This window comes from Onychostruthus taczanowskii, unplaced genomic scaffold, assembly GCF_017590055.1.
Source record: "Onychostruthus taczanowskii isolate IOZ18803 unplaced genomic scaffold, ASM1759005v1 scaffold64, whole genome shotgun sequence".
NCBI classification, from domain to species: Eukaryota; Metazoa; Chordata; class Aves; order Passeriformes; family Passeridae; genus Onychostruthus; species Onychostruthus taczanowskii.
In genome coordinates, this window is record NW_024504122.1 from 1,963,147 (window position 1) to 1,979,215 (window position 16,069).

Consider the following 16,069-nt stretch of genomic DNA (forward strand, 5'->3'; position numbering starts at 1 on the left):
CACGTGTGCTCAGTGAGCCTCAGTGTGCTGATGGTTGTGCCAGCCTCACATACTCCTTCATAGTCTTCTTTGGAGCTGTGTTGAAAGCTGCTTCGTAGCTGTGGGTGAGCTTGAGGCAGGAAGCCTCTTCTTTCTGGGGCTGTATCGTGTGTCTCTGACTGCTGTAAGAGTCCCTCTTGTGAAGGAACTGCTGTCACCAGCTGGCTGGTAAGATGATCCCTGACCATTGAGGATTTCTCTTTCAGGACCCATTCCCCTGGCAGCAGAAGGTCAGCTTTGCCAAAGGGATTGCCTCTGGAATGGTGAGTTGGACTCTTGGACTCTTCATAACAGAGCAGACTCTGGGGTCAGGGTTAGTGGCTTCAGGAGGGTGGTGTATGAGGGGCTGTGGACGCTGCCTGACTGCTGGAATTGAGTTATGGTGTCTATAAATGCTCAGCTGGGAACCCCTAACACCAGCTTTTCTTCTTCTCTTCCAGGCTTACTTGCACTCCATGTGCATCATTCACAGAGACCTGAATTCACACAATTGCCTGATCAAGCTGGTGAGTTACACCTCAGTTCCCACGGCATGCTGCTTCTCTCCTTGGCATCTTCCTCCCTTGGTTTTCTCCACATGATGTTCCCTCTTTTGTCAGGGTGGAACTGATTTCAGAAAGGCTTTGTGCCCCAAGCAAAAAAATCTCACGCAGGATTTTCCAGAGTGATCCAGCTTTCACTGTTTCTGTGTTCTGTTCTCTTACCACCCTTCCTCTGGTAGCAGCTCCTATAAAAGTCACCTTCTCAGAGTTAGTACAGTTCTGTTCTTTATCTCAACTCTGAGGTGTTCTCTGCAACTGTTTCTGTTCTTTTATTGGCACTCAGGATTCAGACAAATGTGTAGGTGTGTGCACATGTGTGTTCTCTCATTTTTTTAAATGCTGGGTCACAAGATTTTTGTGTAATTTCACTCTCTCAAGCCCGCCCTTTTTCACTTGACTTCAGACAACCCAGGATGAAAGTCCAAGTTAATTCCTGACCAGGTAAAAGAGGAAGATCTAAAAGGAAAGGTCCAGGTTTCCCCTGGCAAGTGTAGCCAAATTGATGGGATAAGTTCTAGCAACCGCACAGGAAATAAGATAATGAAGGGAGCAAGTGATGCATTGGGATCATGAACTGGGTATCTTACACTGTCTGGACATCTTGCTATGCTCATGTGGCTGCAGGAAAACTGGATAGTTGCCTTAGACTCTAGTTGGTAGTGAACAGGAATTGCAGCCTCTTTGCTCCTGAAAGGGGCTGAGAGTGATCAGTGTCTTGTACTGAATCCCCTGTGCAGGATAAGACAGTGGTGGTGGCTGACTTCGGTCTGTCTCGGCTGATTGTGGAGGAAAGGAAGAAGCCCACTTTGGAGAAGCCGTCTGCCAAGAAACGGACGCTGCGCAAGAGCGACAGGAAAAAGCGCTACACGGTGGTCGGGAACCCGTACTGGATGGCCCCAGAGATGCTGAATGGTAAGAGTCCAGCAGCAGGGAGCAGGCAAGGAGACAGCCTGGGACAAGGTACAGAGATGACAGGATTACTGAAAGTTTCCGTGCCCTGGTAACAACCAAACCTTTTAGAGCCTGTGGTTCAGACCTGCTAATGTGGAAGCTTTTTTATCCACACAGAGGCCATAGCTGCAGTCGTGGTAAGCCTTTGTACCAGCCCAGGTACTGTTTCTGGCTCGACAACAGGATTCTTCAGGGCAACAGAAATAAACTTGATACAATCCAAATAAAAGGAAAGACAAAAGAGGCTGAGATAAAACTGAACCCAAGATCAATTTCTGTTATAGCCTCATGCTTTGGAACTGCCCCTTGAGACAGGGAATCATTACATTCTGGGATGAGGTTTATGTGTGCTGTTGCACAGATCTAAGGAGAGGCCATGTGCTGCCAGGTTTGCTGAAGCCTCAGGATTCAGGTGGGAGTTGTCCAAGTGCAGGGAAATCTGGGTTTTGACATGCAGCCCTCAGTTGCATTCATTAAGGTTGAGCTGTGACCCTTAGAGGAAAAGCTGCCCCTGCAGGAGTTGAGGTGAGGGTGAAACACAGTGGATACAATTGCCTTGTAATGAGCAGGTCTCTCTGACCAGGTTGGGCAGTCTGGCTGGCTGGAATATCAGCATTGTCCACACAGTCTATGGGGGAAGGGAGGACTGGGCTCCTCTCCCCCAGCTCAGTTTTCTATGTTGCTTTCTTGTGTGTTGTTCTGTTTGCCTTTCCTCAAGGCCTCCAGCCCTAAAGAAGTCTGAGGCTGCTTCTCAGAGTTTGTCTCAGTCCTGGCATTTGTCAAGAGAACAGCAAAATCATAGTCTGACATCAGCTCTGAAAGCAAGGCTGCTTACCAGCTACTGGCTTGGGAGGGGTGTGTCTGTAAGCAGAGCATGGCATGCTGGAGCCCGCCAGCTTTCCCAGGATCAAAGTGCTGCTGGTGTGTAATTTATTATCTCTGCAGTCACTGCAGCAAGGACTCACTGGCTGCTGGGGAAGCTGAGCACTGGCTCCATGCTCTGTAGAGATTCACAAGAACAGCAATCAATGAAAATGGGCAGAAGCTTCCCATAGTTATTCTTAGCATTTGCTCAGATCTGATACAGTGTTGTCCTGTAATTCCCCAGTACAAGAGAGAAGCAGGCTTAAAATCTGTAATGGCAGTGTAATGCAGGTGGGATATACAGATCTTGGGGTGGCTGACCCTGCTCAGGTTTAAGCCTTGCTTTGTCTCCTGTTTTAGGGCTCTCCAGGGAATAGCCTTAGTTAAGCTTGGTACTGGCAGCTCCTGAAATAGCTGGATGGGTAACTCTCTCTTCACAGAGCTGAATGTCTCATGTTTCCTACAGGACAGAGCTACGATGAGATGGTGGACATTTTTTCATTTGGGATTGTTCTCTGTGAGGTAAGACAAGGACATTAAATGGCATCTTTAATGTCCCCATCTCTGTGTACACATGGTATCACCCAGATCTCTGCATCTGAGTGTGCAGCCTGTGACTTAACAGCACATTATTAGTGAATTAGACTGGGAGAACAAGCTTACCCTGCCTCTGTTTCCTCAAGGAAGATAACTGTCTTGTAGTTTTCTGGTCCCAGTTTCTTCCTGGACTGAGAGAAGCTGTAAAAAGTCATCAAGTTCTGACTGAGCCTGCTGTTTGAAAGTAGATGTATTCCCTAGAACTGTGGTGGTTTTTTTTTCTGCCTCATTAAAAGAACAATCAGCTGCAAAATCTCAGCAAATTCAGGGCCTCCACTGGGGATGGCACTTCACTTCAAAGAACTGGAAACAAAAACCTCTTTGCAGGTTGATTATTGAAGCTTGCACCCTAGTCTGTTGGCTTAGTTTATTTCTGAGCCAATGCAGAGTCTGACTGTTATATCAGGCTTTTCTATCTGCAGAACAAAAAGCAGCACTTGAAAGCTGCAAGGTATTTTCAGTTTAAAAGGTGGAAATACAGATGAAAGGCACGGTGTTATGTGTAACACAGCAGTTGCAGGAACACCAGGGGATGCCAGCACGGTTTCATTTTCAGTGTTTGGTTGAAGGGGACAAAGAAAATGTCTGTGCATAAATCTTTGTGGCCTCATCTGGAGCTCTGTTTACACTGGGCCCTCCTCTCAGAGAATGTTGTGGCTGTGAGTGATAGAGTTAGGAACTTGAAAAATCTGTATGTGGGATTAAAACAATTGTTTCATCTAGAAAAAAAGACAAATAAAAGGGTAGTAGCATAAGAACATTCTCTCTGTCACCAAAATGATGATGCTAAAAAAGCCCCCTAAAATCAAACACTCAAACAGGTAAGGACATAAACCTGCCAAAATACATAATGGGCGTTTCTGTCTAGTTACAGGATGTAGCTGTCGTGCTGAGTTACTGGCATAGAAAAGCCTGGGTTGTTATAAATAACACTCCTTCTATGATACCCAGTGAGGCTTTAAACCTAATACTCTGTCCATGTGAAAGTTTGTGTTGACCTTCTGAGTCCAGATCCCCCCACAGCTCTCTGCTGTGGGCTCCTTCCCTCCTCCACTTGTGCTAGAGTGGTGAGCACTGGGGCGATGCTGGGGCAGGGCTTCCCTGTCCACCCAGCCCTTTACTGGCTCAGCTTTACCTGCAGCCTTGTTCTTGTCTGTCCCAGCCCTCTGGCTGTGGTGGGGGTTGAATCTGCCTGCTGTCACTGGCAGAACAATTCAGAATTAGAGGTGCTGTTGACTTCCCAGCATTGTTTAGGACAGGCTCTGTACCGAGGGGCTTTGCTGAAGGCGTGGTAAGATGGTTAGAAAGGGGAGGGATGGGATGGTGATGCAGGTTGCCTTGACTACCTGCACTCAGGAGGGGCTGCATCATCCCCAGCTGCAAGACACTGTGGAGCTCCCTGAGAGGGGCCCATCATGCTGTGTGTTCTGGCAGAGAGACCCTGGGCAGAAGGAGAAGGCATCTGGGACTTCCTCCACAGCCATGGACACATCGCCAGGTGTTGAAAAAGTTTCCAGTGAAGTTTGTCTGTGCATAGTGCCATGAGCTCCATTGGAAAGGAAGAACAGTGTTTCTGTTGTTTCCTTTCCACCATAATACTTTGAAGGAACCCCTGCCTGATCTACTGCAGTACTTAAGTGCTTCTCTCACTTTCCCTAGATCATAGGCCAGGTTTATGCTGACCCAGACTGTCTCCCACGCACACTGGATTTTGGCCTTAATGTCAAGCTGTTCTGGGAGAAGTTTGTTCCTGCTGATTGTCCTCCAGCCTTTTTCCCTCTGGCTGCTATTTGCTGCAGACTGGAACCAGAGAGCAGGTAGGTTTGGGGTCTGGAGGACTCCTCTTTGGAAGCCTGCAGGATGTCTGTATTCCCATAGTGGAAGGACTGCTCTGCACAGAGGGCAGCTCCAGCCATCTATGGGAATGCTCAAAGGCTTCCATGAGTGAGAGGCTTCAGACTCGACAGTTTGGGAGAGAGACTGCTGTATGGTGGAGATGTCTGAAACAATTCCAAGACAGAGAGAGTAAAGAAGGAATGATTGTTCAGGATTTCTCAGGTACAAAGAGTAGGGGCAGACTTTGACAGTAAGGTAAATACTTTGTTTGATTTCAGTTATGAAACTTGTAGCTTCAGAACAGTGTTGCTGCCAAGTAGGTTCCAAAAAGCCAGACCTCCCTGGCTATAAAAACGGGTAGCCCAGACAGATGAGGGCTTTGCAGTCTTGGAAGCTGAATGGGAAGGAAATCCTGGCCCTGTTCAGCATCTGTACATGGTATAGGGACCTAGCTCAGCCTTTCTAGATGCTGTTCTGCTTCCTCTTTCCTACTTATGTTTCCTCACTGCTGCTTCTAGGCCCCCTTTTTCCAAGCTGGAAGATTCCTTTGAAGCTCTCTCTCTGTACCTGGGAGAACTTGCCATCCCCCTTCCATCTGAGCTGGAGGAGCTGGACCACAATGTGAGTGTGCAGTATGGACTGAACCGTGAGAAGCTACCTGAAGACACAACCTAGGCCGCTCGTCCTGCTGCCTGCACCACTTCACTGGAGCTGGGATGAGCGTCAGGGAGGGAGATGCACTTCAGCCACTTCCAGGGCATTAACGGGGCACCACGCTGTGCATCTGCTGCACTGCCTCTCTCTCCCCACCCAGCTTCCCTCCTCTTGGGTATCCTGATTCACTGTGGATTCCTGGCATGTTTCAGAAGCAAAAAGGACAGTTTCCTGCCAGCTGCACCTAGGAAAGCCGCTGAACACTATTTTTCTGGCTTGAGAAATATTTCTCTGGCCTTTTCAGGCTTCTTCACTGTGGTGCCTTAGAACTTGGCTGCAAGCAAGCTGTGAAGCCACCCTGGCCTGTCTGCCAGGGAGGGAATTGCTATAGGAGACTCTCCTGGATAAGGACCAGTACTTCTGGAACAGCTTCTCCCACTGACTGCCCTGCCCAGCAAGCTGGGGAAATTGGACATCCAGCAACATGTCTCACCAGGACAGCACATGTATGTATTTGCATGTGTTTCCCAGAACAACCCACTGGGATTTTGGCCTCTGACACACATCAGAGGAAGGAGTAAAAAGCCCCAGGAATTGGGCAGCTCTCCTGAAATACTGTGACTCTGGGGAAGCACATATGAATTGTTGTTTTGGTTTTGTGGGCTTTTATTCCTTCTGTGTCTCTGAATACCTCCAAAAGCCTGCCTAGAAACACTAAGACTGAGCTCTGCTTGCTCCTCCTGATGACAAATGAGGCAGGCAGCAAATGAGCCACTGGAACATTTTCAGACCCTGCGCCTGCAGTGAGTTTGCCTGCCCAAAACCTTAACCTAGGTGAAAGTATTTGAACCTGAATGTGTAGTTCTGCACTAGGCATTGGGCGTGGACATTCCTGAGTGCTTGAGCTCTTGGCCTGTGGATGTGAGATGACAGAAATGGCGGCAGAAGGTGCTTGTCAGAAAGCCAAAGGTTTGAAGTGGCTCAGACCTTGGGCATGGACAGTGGCAAAAGGGGACTTGCCCAAGGTTAATTAAAGGATGGACTTGTCATGAATAGAAAAGTGCTGGAGAATGTCCCATCCTCCCTGGAGTGGCAGCTGGAGAACTAATAATTCAGTTGCCACTACCTCATCCTTTCCTGCAGATTGTGCAAGTTGCTCCCTTTGAAGGTCCTTCTTGCAGCTGCTGCTGCAGCACCTGAGCTGATTCTCCAAACAGAAGATTTTCCTCAGGATGATTCCCTGCTCTGGGGGGAGGAAAAAAGGGCTTGAAGTCATTGGGAGGTGGGTAGGGTTGTATTTTCTTCCAGTACTTCACTTCTTCCTCCCTTGGTGGGAGAAGGAAGGAAGCTACTGCTGCAGTAGCTCACATGGTTGGCAGAACTGAACAAAAAGCTGAATCAGGTTCTGCTCTAAGTCTCACAAACATCATGGTTTAACTGGATTTTTAGTGTGCTCCTTTTTCCCCCCTCCTCCCTTCAGCATTGAATGGTGGGGAATGGGTGTTAGTCTTTGCTGTTACTTTGGTTTCCTCCCCTACTCATGAGTTTAAAGTATTATGTAAAATAACATGGGACCAGCCATCACCTGACATCAGGTATGTAAGGGGGGTGTTTTTAGTCTGTGTAGTGGTGTTTTAGAAACACTGGGCACTCCCTGTGCTGTAAGTTGGGCAGGAGCCTCTCTAAGCTGCGTCCAGTGGATCCAGGATTGTTAATAGGATTTGCCCTTTCATTCCCCCTCCCAGGCTGGTTTGTGAGGGGACCCCTGAAGGGAGAGTCCTGGGTGATGTGTGGGTGGGGTTTATGAACTGTGATTTGCACAGCTCCACGTTCTAACTAAATTAAAAAGCAGTAACTGTATGCTATTGAGAACAAGACTTTGTGGTCTCTGTGTTAAATAAAGCCGGAAGCCGCCACTTTCTCGCGTTTCTATTGTAGTCACAACATGGCAACTGCCCAGATGAGGTAGCATCCAGAACACCCTTTTCTGAGTCTGTGGACTCTGCCACATTCACAGAATGCAGAATCACAGTGCAGTGCTCTGTAGGACTATTTACCTGCAGTGAGGGAAAGGGAACAAACTACATTCTGTTCATTCGTTGGTTGGTTGGTTGGTTGGTTTAAGGATGGACAGGAGTCAGCAGATCATGGAGCCTCTCCATTTTCCTTTTCTAATCCAGGGATAAAAATGCAACCTGTTCTTGGAAACATCTTACTCTGAAATACGTAGTTCAGGGGACTTTTGTTAGGACAACAACTGAACAAAAATGCTGGCTCTGTTAGTACCTCCTGTAACCTGCTGTGCTCTGTCTCCATTGTACTTCTCTCCATGGTACTTCTCAAGGGATGGAGCTGCTGCTCAGCAGCACCAAAGCAGAACTGACCCAGCTCAGTGCAGGAAGAGGCTGTAACCAAGAGTTTGCTCCCATGGCCAGACTGCTGAGTAACCCACAGCTGCTTTTCAGGAACAGTGTCCCAGTCCAAGAGCAGCTGCTGGCAGCAGGAAGACAAGCTCCATGCCCCTTGTCAGTGCTGGTGCATGCAGGCACTACTTATAGGGATTTACTTCTGGGCCTGGCAAATTCAAGTGGCATCTTCCCTTCTCAATTCAAAGTCTGAAACATGGCAAAGGATGTTGCTCTGGCAGGAGGAACACATAGATGAGCCACAGTCCACATAGGTCTACAGAGCATTCTTCTTTTAAGCTTTAATGCAAGGCAGCACAGTCTGTATCTTCTCATAATGAGGTATTTAAAACATTTTACAAATAAATGGTATTCAAAGGCATTTAAAAATAAAATATTTCCCTTTTCTGAATCAAACGTTAACACTAAAACCCTTGCTGCCAAGTGCTGCTCCCTGTTAAGCCCACAGCTATAAAGCAGATGGCTACAAAACTTACTTGAATGGCTTGAATCCCCTGAAGCGGGGACAGATGTTTCCCTGAACTGGCCTTGCCTTGGTGCCATTAGGGAGACACTGCAGCAACCATCCCTTCCAAACCCCCTGAAATGCTAATAAAAGTTGTTACAAAACCTCTCTAATAGGACCAGGCTCTGTAAGTAAGTAGTCTTGCTGCACAAGCTGAGTGTGACCGAGGCTGGGCCAGGAGCCACACCAGAACTTCAGTATCTTACAAAAGAGCTGCCCTGTTCTGCCCTTAGAGCCAGAACTGCTGCACTGTCATCAGGGTGACCTCCACAGCTTGGCCACTCTGTCCAGCACTGACTCTGTAGGAAGTCTAGGAGTTCAAAAGAGGATGTTATCTATCCTCAGTGTTTAACCTGCTGTAAGTAACTGAAGGGCAGTTTTTTTCACTCCACAACTATCTATCACTCACCCTTGCTTTCCTGATCTGTGTAAGTGAGCAGGAGGCACAGACAGACCCCCTGGACACGACTGTGGCTATGCATGTAGCACCACAGGGGAATGGAGAAGTGGCCTCAGCCCTGGAAGACCTGGATTTGTCAAGAGCTTGAGGAGAGCACTAGGGCTAAACATTCTGCTTCTGGCCAAAGACATCCCTCAAATAAGCTCTTTCTTGGAAAAAAACCTGATCCAGTAGCTGGATTCTGGATTCCAGCTCTCAGCCACTAAAGCAAAAAGGCAGGAACTATAATCAGAGTGTAATTATCTAGCTAAATCTGACATGAAGCTCCCCTCAGTCCCTGCAGTACTGTTCTCTCCTGAGGTTCCAGGCTGAAACTTAAGTAACAGTGCACACCATTAAATAGGAAAAGAACATAGAAAGAGGAAGCCACGACCACACTCTAGGCTACAGGATCTTTGGCCAGGTGTAAGCCTGGCCCATCATCCCCCCCCAGCTCCTTGGCACACCATGGAGATAGGTGGGAAGAAGCAGCAGGGTCCACCACAGCAGTCCCCAGCTGGTCATGCACTGAACGGTGCCCCTCAAACAGATGATGAATAGCCCATTGCTCTGTTCCTCTGCTTCACCTTCATCCGGCGTTCATCGAAAAGAAAACAAAATAGAAATGAACACACGCAACCCCTGCACTCACAGTGGGAAGCTGGAGGCTTTGCTCAGCCTGTAGCGCTCCCGCCTGAGCTGCTCAGGCACCAGGAGTCCCGGCCTGCCCCATGAGGGGGCCGCTGCCGTCCCGCGTGTCCTCCACGGGCGTCTGGTTGGTGTGCACCACGATGGTGTTCTCATCCACCAGCTCGCACGCGGGGTTGGTGAACGCTGACAGGGGCAGCGTGATGCGCTGCATCTCACGCTCATAAACCTTCTGTTCGTGCTTCTCCTTCAGGTCTTTCCCCCTGCATTACAACAATAACCAAAACACAGACATGGGGTGAGTGCTGCTGCTTGGAGGGAGAGTCTTAGTAAAGCTGACGGAGTAGAGAAGAAGGAACTCTGCTCTTTAAGTGGTTTCAGCTGCATACAAAGGGCCCTACTGTAAGCAGAGGACCACAGCTGAGCCTCTTTGAAAAATAAGCAGCCAAGTGAAGTCTGTCCCTCCCTCAAACTGACTTATTTACTGACTTTGCTGCTGATAAATGACTGTACAGCCAGGCCCCTCCTTCAAACCACAGAGCTGCCATATGTTTCCTTATCCTTTACAGTCCCACAGCACTGCCTGGTGAGACAGTGCAGAGGCCACTGCTGTGGAAAAGAGCTTCTGTAACCTGCTTCATCTGACACAAATACTGGAGGTGGTGACAGCTTCTGCCTTTTGTTCCAGCAAATTAAGCTGTCCAGAAAGTATTAAAGCTGACTTCGGAGCTGGCCCTGCCTTCTGCCACTGCAGCTATAACAGCTTAATGCCACAACTAGCTCCTCAAACCTGCCTCAGTTTCCAGCCTGTTGCTAAGTGAAGGAACACCTCTGTAATTTGTGCTGCGGAAGAACTGCCTGACTTTAAAAATGGATTTGGCATTAATAGCATGTTGTCTCCAGAAGAGCTATGTATACCAAAAACTACTAAACCCATTAAAGGTTTCTCACCACACCTACTACCCAAACCTGCCAGCTTGCACATGCAATTTTGAGATCAAGGCAAGGAAGGAGACAGTAAACCTGCAGTACATCCCTGCTGTGAGCTCTCTGTGACTGGAGAAGCAAAGCTGCGTTTGGACAAAGCCCAACACTGGTCTACTGCTTCCTCCCACCGAGGACAGGAGAGAGGTGGGACAGGCACCACTCGCTCCTCCTGAGGCTCGTGATCTCAAGCAGGCAGAGCTGCTGGGGTTTCCTGTCAGCATTTTGGCTGCTTTTCAAAGCTGCCTACAAGCGTGCAGCAGTGGCTGCCGTTCCTGCCAGCACACAGGACAGCATTCTCTGAAGTGACACCTCAAATCAGATTCCTCGACAAGCAGCACTCTGTGTTTTGCCCCTTATGTAACACTCCTCCCTCTGCTTTTTTTCTGTCAGCATTTATTATAAACACTTACATAAGGACATGTCCCAGCTTGGGAAAGGGCTCCTTCTGCCTGGTTGTGTCAGACTGTTGTCAAACAGCCAAAACATAGAACAAACCCTCCCAGAGGAGGGAGCCTGGGCCTTTGCTTCTGCAGTGACAATCACTACTATTTGTTAATCCTGCCCTCTCTCTTACAACTAAGCAGCTTGCTACTGCCACTACCCTCACACACTGCTGAGCTACAGAAACATTTCTGTCCAACACAGTGAAGTGACTGAAAAAGAAGTAACTGAAGTCAAAATCAAAACTGACCTTAACGTATGCAGGAACTTTGTTAAAATTATCTTGGACCAAAAAAAAAGTGCTACCTGATAGTCAGCTTCATAGAATACATTGCATGAGTAGCAAAAAAAAATTGCCAATTGTTTTTCTTCTAAAGATAAGACTACAGAAATCAGGGGAACAGGTGGCCTGCTAAAAGAATTGTGTTTTTTCTGAGCAAAAGCAACTTCCTGTGAGGGGGACCTGAGATCTGCTCTTTCTAGTTCTGACAAAATCTTGCTCCCGAACACATCTGAAAAAGCCACATCAAGGTGCACATGCACACACAAAAACCCAAATATTGAAGAGGGCAATTTGAAACTTTAAGTGAGATAGAATATCACAGTAATGGGGAAATAGAGAAGAACAGAGTTAACTCTTCAGTAGTTCTTTCCTCAGTGTGACAAAGAAACTTGCTCAATGTGCCATAATCAAACATACGCTTCTGTCCCATTTCCTTGGCATCTGGTTGGGTCTGCAGGTGCTCAGACACTCCTGCTATATATATGCAACCTTTTGAACAAAGAACAGCCACTCACCTCTTATAGATGTAACCCAGGACAATGCCAGCCCCGATGGCAATGATTATCACCATCATGATCAGCCCCAGCACATAACCTGTGAAAAGAGAGAAAAAAGACCCAAAATGAAGAGATGGCAGATCCAGCTGTATTGTTGCTTTCGGAGCCTCAAAACAGGTCTGTCCTGCCAGAATTCCAGGAATGGATCAATCACACGATCCTGGGTTTGTACCTAGTGTCCCTAAGTCCTTCTTTTCTCTGGAGTTCATCTGTACTCTCTGACTGATCCCAATGACGGGCTGCACTGCGGCTGCCTCGCTCCGGGAGGGCAAGGTATCAGCTGGTTCAAACACCTGCTCATCCTCCTGGGAAGTACCAACTTCTGCGGTAGGGACTGGGGCTGTGGTAGCTGTAGCATCTGTTGAGAGGAGAAGAAAAAAAAATATATATATATACAACATACCAAGCACTTTTAAGTACTTCAAAACAACATGTGCCTTGAGAGTGGGACAGCTCTAGACTGCTATCACTGAACTGTCTTCAAAGCACACTGATAAACACTTGTTCCCCCTTAAGTTGTTGCCAGAAATCCTACCAAAATAGACAAGAAAATGCATTCCTCTCCCCACTTTCCTTTGACATGAACCTATTTAACTAAGAGTCCAAGGCACCATCACAGATTAAAGAAGTCAGACAGCAGATTGAAACCCAGGTTCAGGGCATGAGTCCAGAGGATGCAGAATGACTTCATTTAGTGTATAGATCGATGTACAGGCTGCAGCTTCAATCATGCTGAACAAGATTATGAGAATCTCCATCCCAAATCTCCCAGGAGCCTATTTATCCCTCTTCTTCCTCAATCTCCCTGACACAGGAAAGTCTGACAGGAGACTCCAGCTGGTGTGAAAACAACCTGGGGATATTCTTCCCTGGTCCCTCAGGGTACCAAACTGATAGTCTGGGACACCACTGGACAGGTTAAGTCAGAGCAGCCCTCAGGCAGCACAGGACTGACTGAGGACAATTCCTTCCTAAGTCAAGGCCCAGAAATGGCACCCAAGGATACAGGTTCCTTCCCAACCCTGTTTTTTATCAATGCTCTTTTTCATCAACAGCATTGAAAGATTTTCAAGGTAGTTCCTTCTTTCATGACATGGTTTAAATGGAAGCTGTAGCACTGTAAAAGCTGTGACAGTGTAAAGTAGGTATCTATTACCTTTTCTACACAAACCCCCCTCCTTTTTGGAAATGGTATTCACAGTGTGCATCTAACCTGAAAACTCACTCCACCTGCATCTTCCCCCCCAGCAGGCTATAACTCCATGTGGATTTTCTATCTGCAGCCATTTTGAGTCCTCAGTGGAATGTGAAATGGAAGTACAGAAGGGAGTCAGAGACAGGAAATCAGGAGTCCTGCACAGTAACTTCAAGTAGGGTCAGCCAGGGCAACTGAAATAAAGTGAACTGTTGGACCATGAAAAGGTGCCTGCCCTGAGATGCAAAAATATGAAACCTATTAAACATGCAAATGGCTGAAAGGTCAGGTAACTCTTCTGATCCTAAAGCAGCAAGAATATTTTGAGTAAGGATCTTGGCAGCAGAACATTTTTTTGCTTCATCTTTAGGGAGAAGCAGGCAAAAAAGGAGCAAAGTGAAAAAAAGGGGAGGGTGTATGTGCGTGGGAAAAGTATTTACATGCAAGGATAGCAGTCTCAAGGGACAGTGGTGCGAGTAAATCTTGCAGGGCTCAGAAAGTAGTAAACAGTTCAAAAAACCCCAAGTGGTTACTGTGATGTCAGTCAATGCTGACACCTCCTCTCCCTGAAACAGGCTTCAGCTGCAGTTCTTTTGGCAAACTGTTTCTCACTGTGACTATCCAGGAGGAATCCAGTGTTTCCATTTCTCACTGTGACTAGACAGGAGGAATCCAGTGTTTCCATTTCTTACTGTGCTCCCTTCCAGTTCTCATTTTTTCCACATTCTTCCCCTGCACCCCGTACTCAAATTCCCACTGGCACTCCTTTAACAGCACGAAGCTTCTTTAGTCAGCCATAACATCCCACAGCAAGAGTCTACCTACACCTCAGCAGTTCCTAGATGTCCAGACCTCGGCCTTTTGCAACACAGCTAGAGAGCGCTATGGTGATAAGCGAATTATGGGCGAGTGGGGGCTTTTCACAGGCCTTTTCTGGCACTAATGGAAAAGCTCTAGGGGCGGAGCACGGCATAGCTGGGAGGCAGATGTGCACGCACAGGCGGGGGCTGGAGGGGAGCCCTGGGTACGCGATGTTTCCGAGGGAGGTGCTGGCGTAGCCCGGGGTTGTTTGTGCGCCGGGGGGACCCCACCCTGGTGACAAACCCAGCCCCAGCGGTAGGGGGCAGACCAGGGAGGGCAGGAACAGAGGGGTCCGGCGGCGGCCGCTCTTACCTGAGCACTGGGCGATGTCGCAGGATCGCCGCTCGGGGATCCCGGCAGCGCCTTGGATGTAGCACCAGGGCGCGGCGTCGCCGTCCGGGTTCCTGCAGCTGTTGTGGTCCTCATCGACTGCTAGGGAGCAGCGGGCCGTCAGCGCGGCCGCGCCACCCTCCGCTCCCCCGAGAGCCCCTCCCGCCGCGTCCCCCGGCCCCGGACCCACCTGCCGGGAGCGCGGCGCCGGGGCCGTTCCGCACCATCAGCCAGTTGAGGCACGGCGCGCCGCCGGAGGCCACTTGCCGGCTGCCGCGGTAGGACGCGCCGTTGCCGCGGAGGCATTCTGCGGAGAGACGAGCCGAGCCTTGCGGGCGGCCCGAGCAGCCCCCGCCGCTCGGGGCAGCTCTCCAGCACGGCCCCCGCCTTCCCCACGGGGGTGTTCCCCCTCCCGAGACCGGCCTTTGTCCCCCACAAAGCCGGGCCGGCACTCACCCTCGGCGCCGCGGGCGGCCCCCAGCAGCAGCGAGCTCAGCAGCAGCGCAGCGCGCAGCGCCCACCGCGGACCCCCGGGCAGCATCCTCGGCGCGGAGGGCGAGGAGCCGCCGCCAGCCCGGCCGCGCAGCTCGGCTCCGCTCGGCGCCGCGGCGAGACCTGCCCCGGCGCTCCCCTCCCCGGTAAACAACCGCCGGGCTGCGCTTCCCCCCCCCGCCCCGCAGCCGCCGCCGGGTCCTAACGCTGCCGCTGCCGCCGCCCGCCCCCAGGAGGGGAAGGGGCGACTGCCGCGGGGCAGGGCTCGGGGCAGCCGGGAACCTGCTGCCGCAGAGGGTCCTTCGGCCCGGGACCGAGCACGGCGATGGGTGCTCGGTGCTATGAGGTTGTGTGGCTCGAGAGGGCTCCGCATCTCCGGGCTTATCTCCTACAAGTCGCAGGAAAAGTCTTAGACCAGAAGAGGAGACTTTCCACACGGAACTATGCTTGAACAACTGCCTGTGGCAGGAAAAGTGTTTATCTTCAGAGACTTAAAACTGTTCTCTCCCCTAAAGAATTATCATGGACTAAATCCTACTGCCCTTACTCTCCCTTTGGGTTCCCTTAGCTTTAAAGATACGTTATAGCGGCTACACGCTGCCACGGAGGCTGTGCAACTCCACCTTAAAGGGGTTTACATTCTCGCCTCTGCCAATCCATTACTTTTCATTGACTCTATGCAATTACTCCAAGACCTGTGCCTGCTTATAGAAAAAACTCAGATAAACAGCATGAAGATGGTTTAGAGTAGTTCTACTGCAGGCATCCAGCCACTGTGATAAAGCCTCTCTGCAGACATTTCACACGGCTTACAGTAGACACTTCTGTTTCTGAACATGCCAAGGGATTCAGACAGTGCAGCGCCAGAGCCTGTACACAGCATCTGGGGTCCTCAGCACTGTTTCTATTTTACACCAGCGAAAAACAAGCCACTGAATAGCTGGTCCTGTTCAACAATGAGCTTGCAAAGTTGGCCTGGGCCAGCTGATGGGTTTGTAGCCAAGGCACAGGCCTGCAGCACAAGGTGCTATTTCTGGCTTTCCCACAGAGCTCTTCCTGACCTTGGCCAACCTGCCTGCCTCACTTCTCTTTGCACTTTCCCTTCCTTTTTGTTACATGAGGGACAATCAAACCGTCCTTCTTAGAACAGGACAGGGAAGTTCCCTTCTTTTAAAGTTCTTTGAAATCACATGGAAACCATTGAACACATAAGAACTATTTCTATGCCAGGAAGATGCTCCAGTGTTTGATGAATCACTTTTCAAGGCAGTGCTTGGCTGGAGCAGTGGTCTTTCCCTTCCACTCCCAGATGTTTCCATCCTGGCAGTCCTCTCTGTCAGGCTGCTACAGGTAATTGCATAACAAACCTGCTCAACGTTCTGATCCAACCCAACTTTTTCCCCTTTTTGACCAGGTCATGAA

At 49.4% G+C, this 16,069-nt stretch overlaps 2 protein-coding genes across 5 annotated transcripts in view; one reads left to right on the top strand and one right to left on the bottom strand.

Annotated features, from left to right (window-relative positions):
- The window catches only part of LIMK2 (LIM domain kinase 2), a 30,579-nt gene extending 23,183 nt beyond the window's left edge, over nucleotides 1-7,396 (top strand). For both annotated transcript variants that reach the window (XM_041420556.1, XM_041420557.1), the window contains 6 exons: nucleotides 246-302; nucleotides 480-545; nucleotides 1,319-1,493; nucleotides 2,863-2,918; nucleotides 4,653-4,810; nucleotides 5,348-7,396. In XM_041420556.1, coding sequence (XP_041276490.1) covers nucleotides 246-302; nucleotides 480-545; nucleotides 1,319-1,493; nucleotides 2,863-2,918; nucleotides 4,653-4,810; nucleotides 5,348-5,504 — 669 coding nt within the window. In that variant the 3' untranslated portion in view covers nucleotides 5,505-7,396. The remainder of the gene's footprint in view (nucleotides 1-245; nucleotides 303-479; nucleotides 546-1,318; nucleotides 1,494-2,862; nucleotides 2,919-4,652; nucleotides 4,811-5,347) is intronic.
- A 764-nt stretch (nucleotides 7,397-8,160) lies between these two features.
- Nucleotides 8,161-14,995, bottom strand: PIK3IP1 (phosphoinositide-3-kinase interacting protein 1). 3 transcript variants are annotated; one of them, XM_041420559.1, is made up of 6 exons: nucleotides 14,612-14,986; nucleotides 14,346-14,462; nucleotides 14,138-14,257; nucleotides 11,942-12,127; nucleotides 11,728-11,806; nucleotides 8,161-9,764 (listed from the first exon to the last, which is right to left on the bottom strand). In XM_041420559.1, exons 1-6 carry the CDS (start codon nucleotides 14,694-14,696, stop codon nucleotides 9,557-9,559), a joined length of 795 nt encoding a protein of 264 aa, XP_041276493.1. In that variant the 5' UTR covers nucleotides 14,697-14,986; the 3' UTR covers nucleotides 8,161-9,556. The 3 variants fall into 3 exon arrangements, with proteins under 3 accessions (XP_041276493.1, XP_041276494.1, XP_041276495.1); XM_041420560.1 differs by having other exon boundaries at nucleotides 14,138-14,254; nucleotides 14,612-14,985; XM_041420561.1 differs by lacking the exon at nucleotides 14,346-14,462 and having other exon boundaries at nucleotides 14,138-14,254; nucleotides 14,612-14,995.
- Between the last annotated feature and the right edge of the window lie 1,074 nt (nucleotides 14,996-16,069).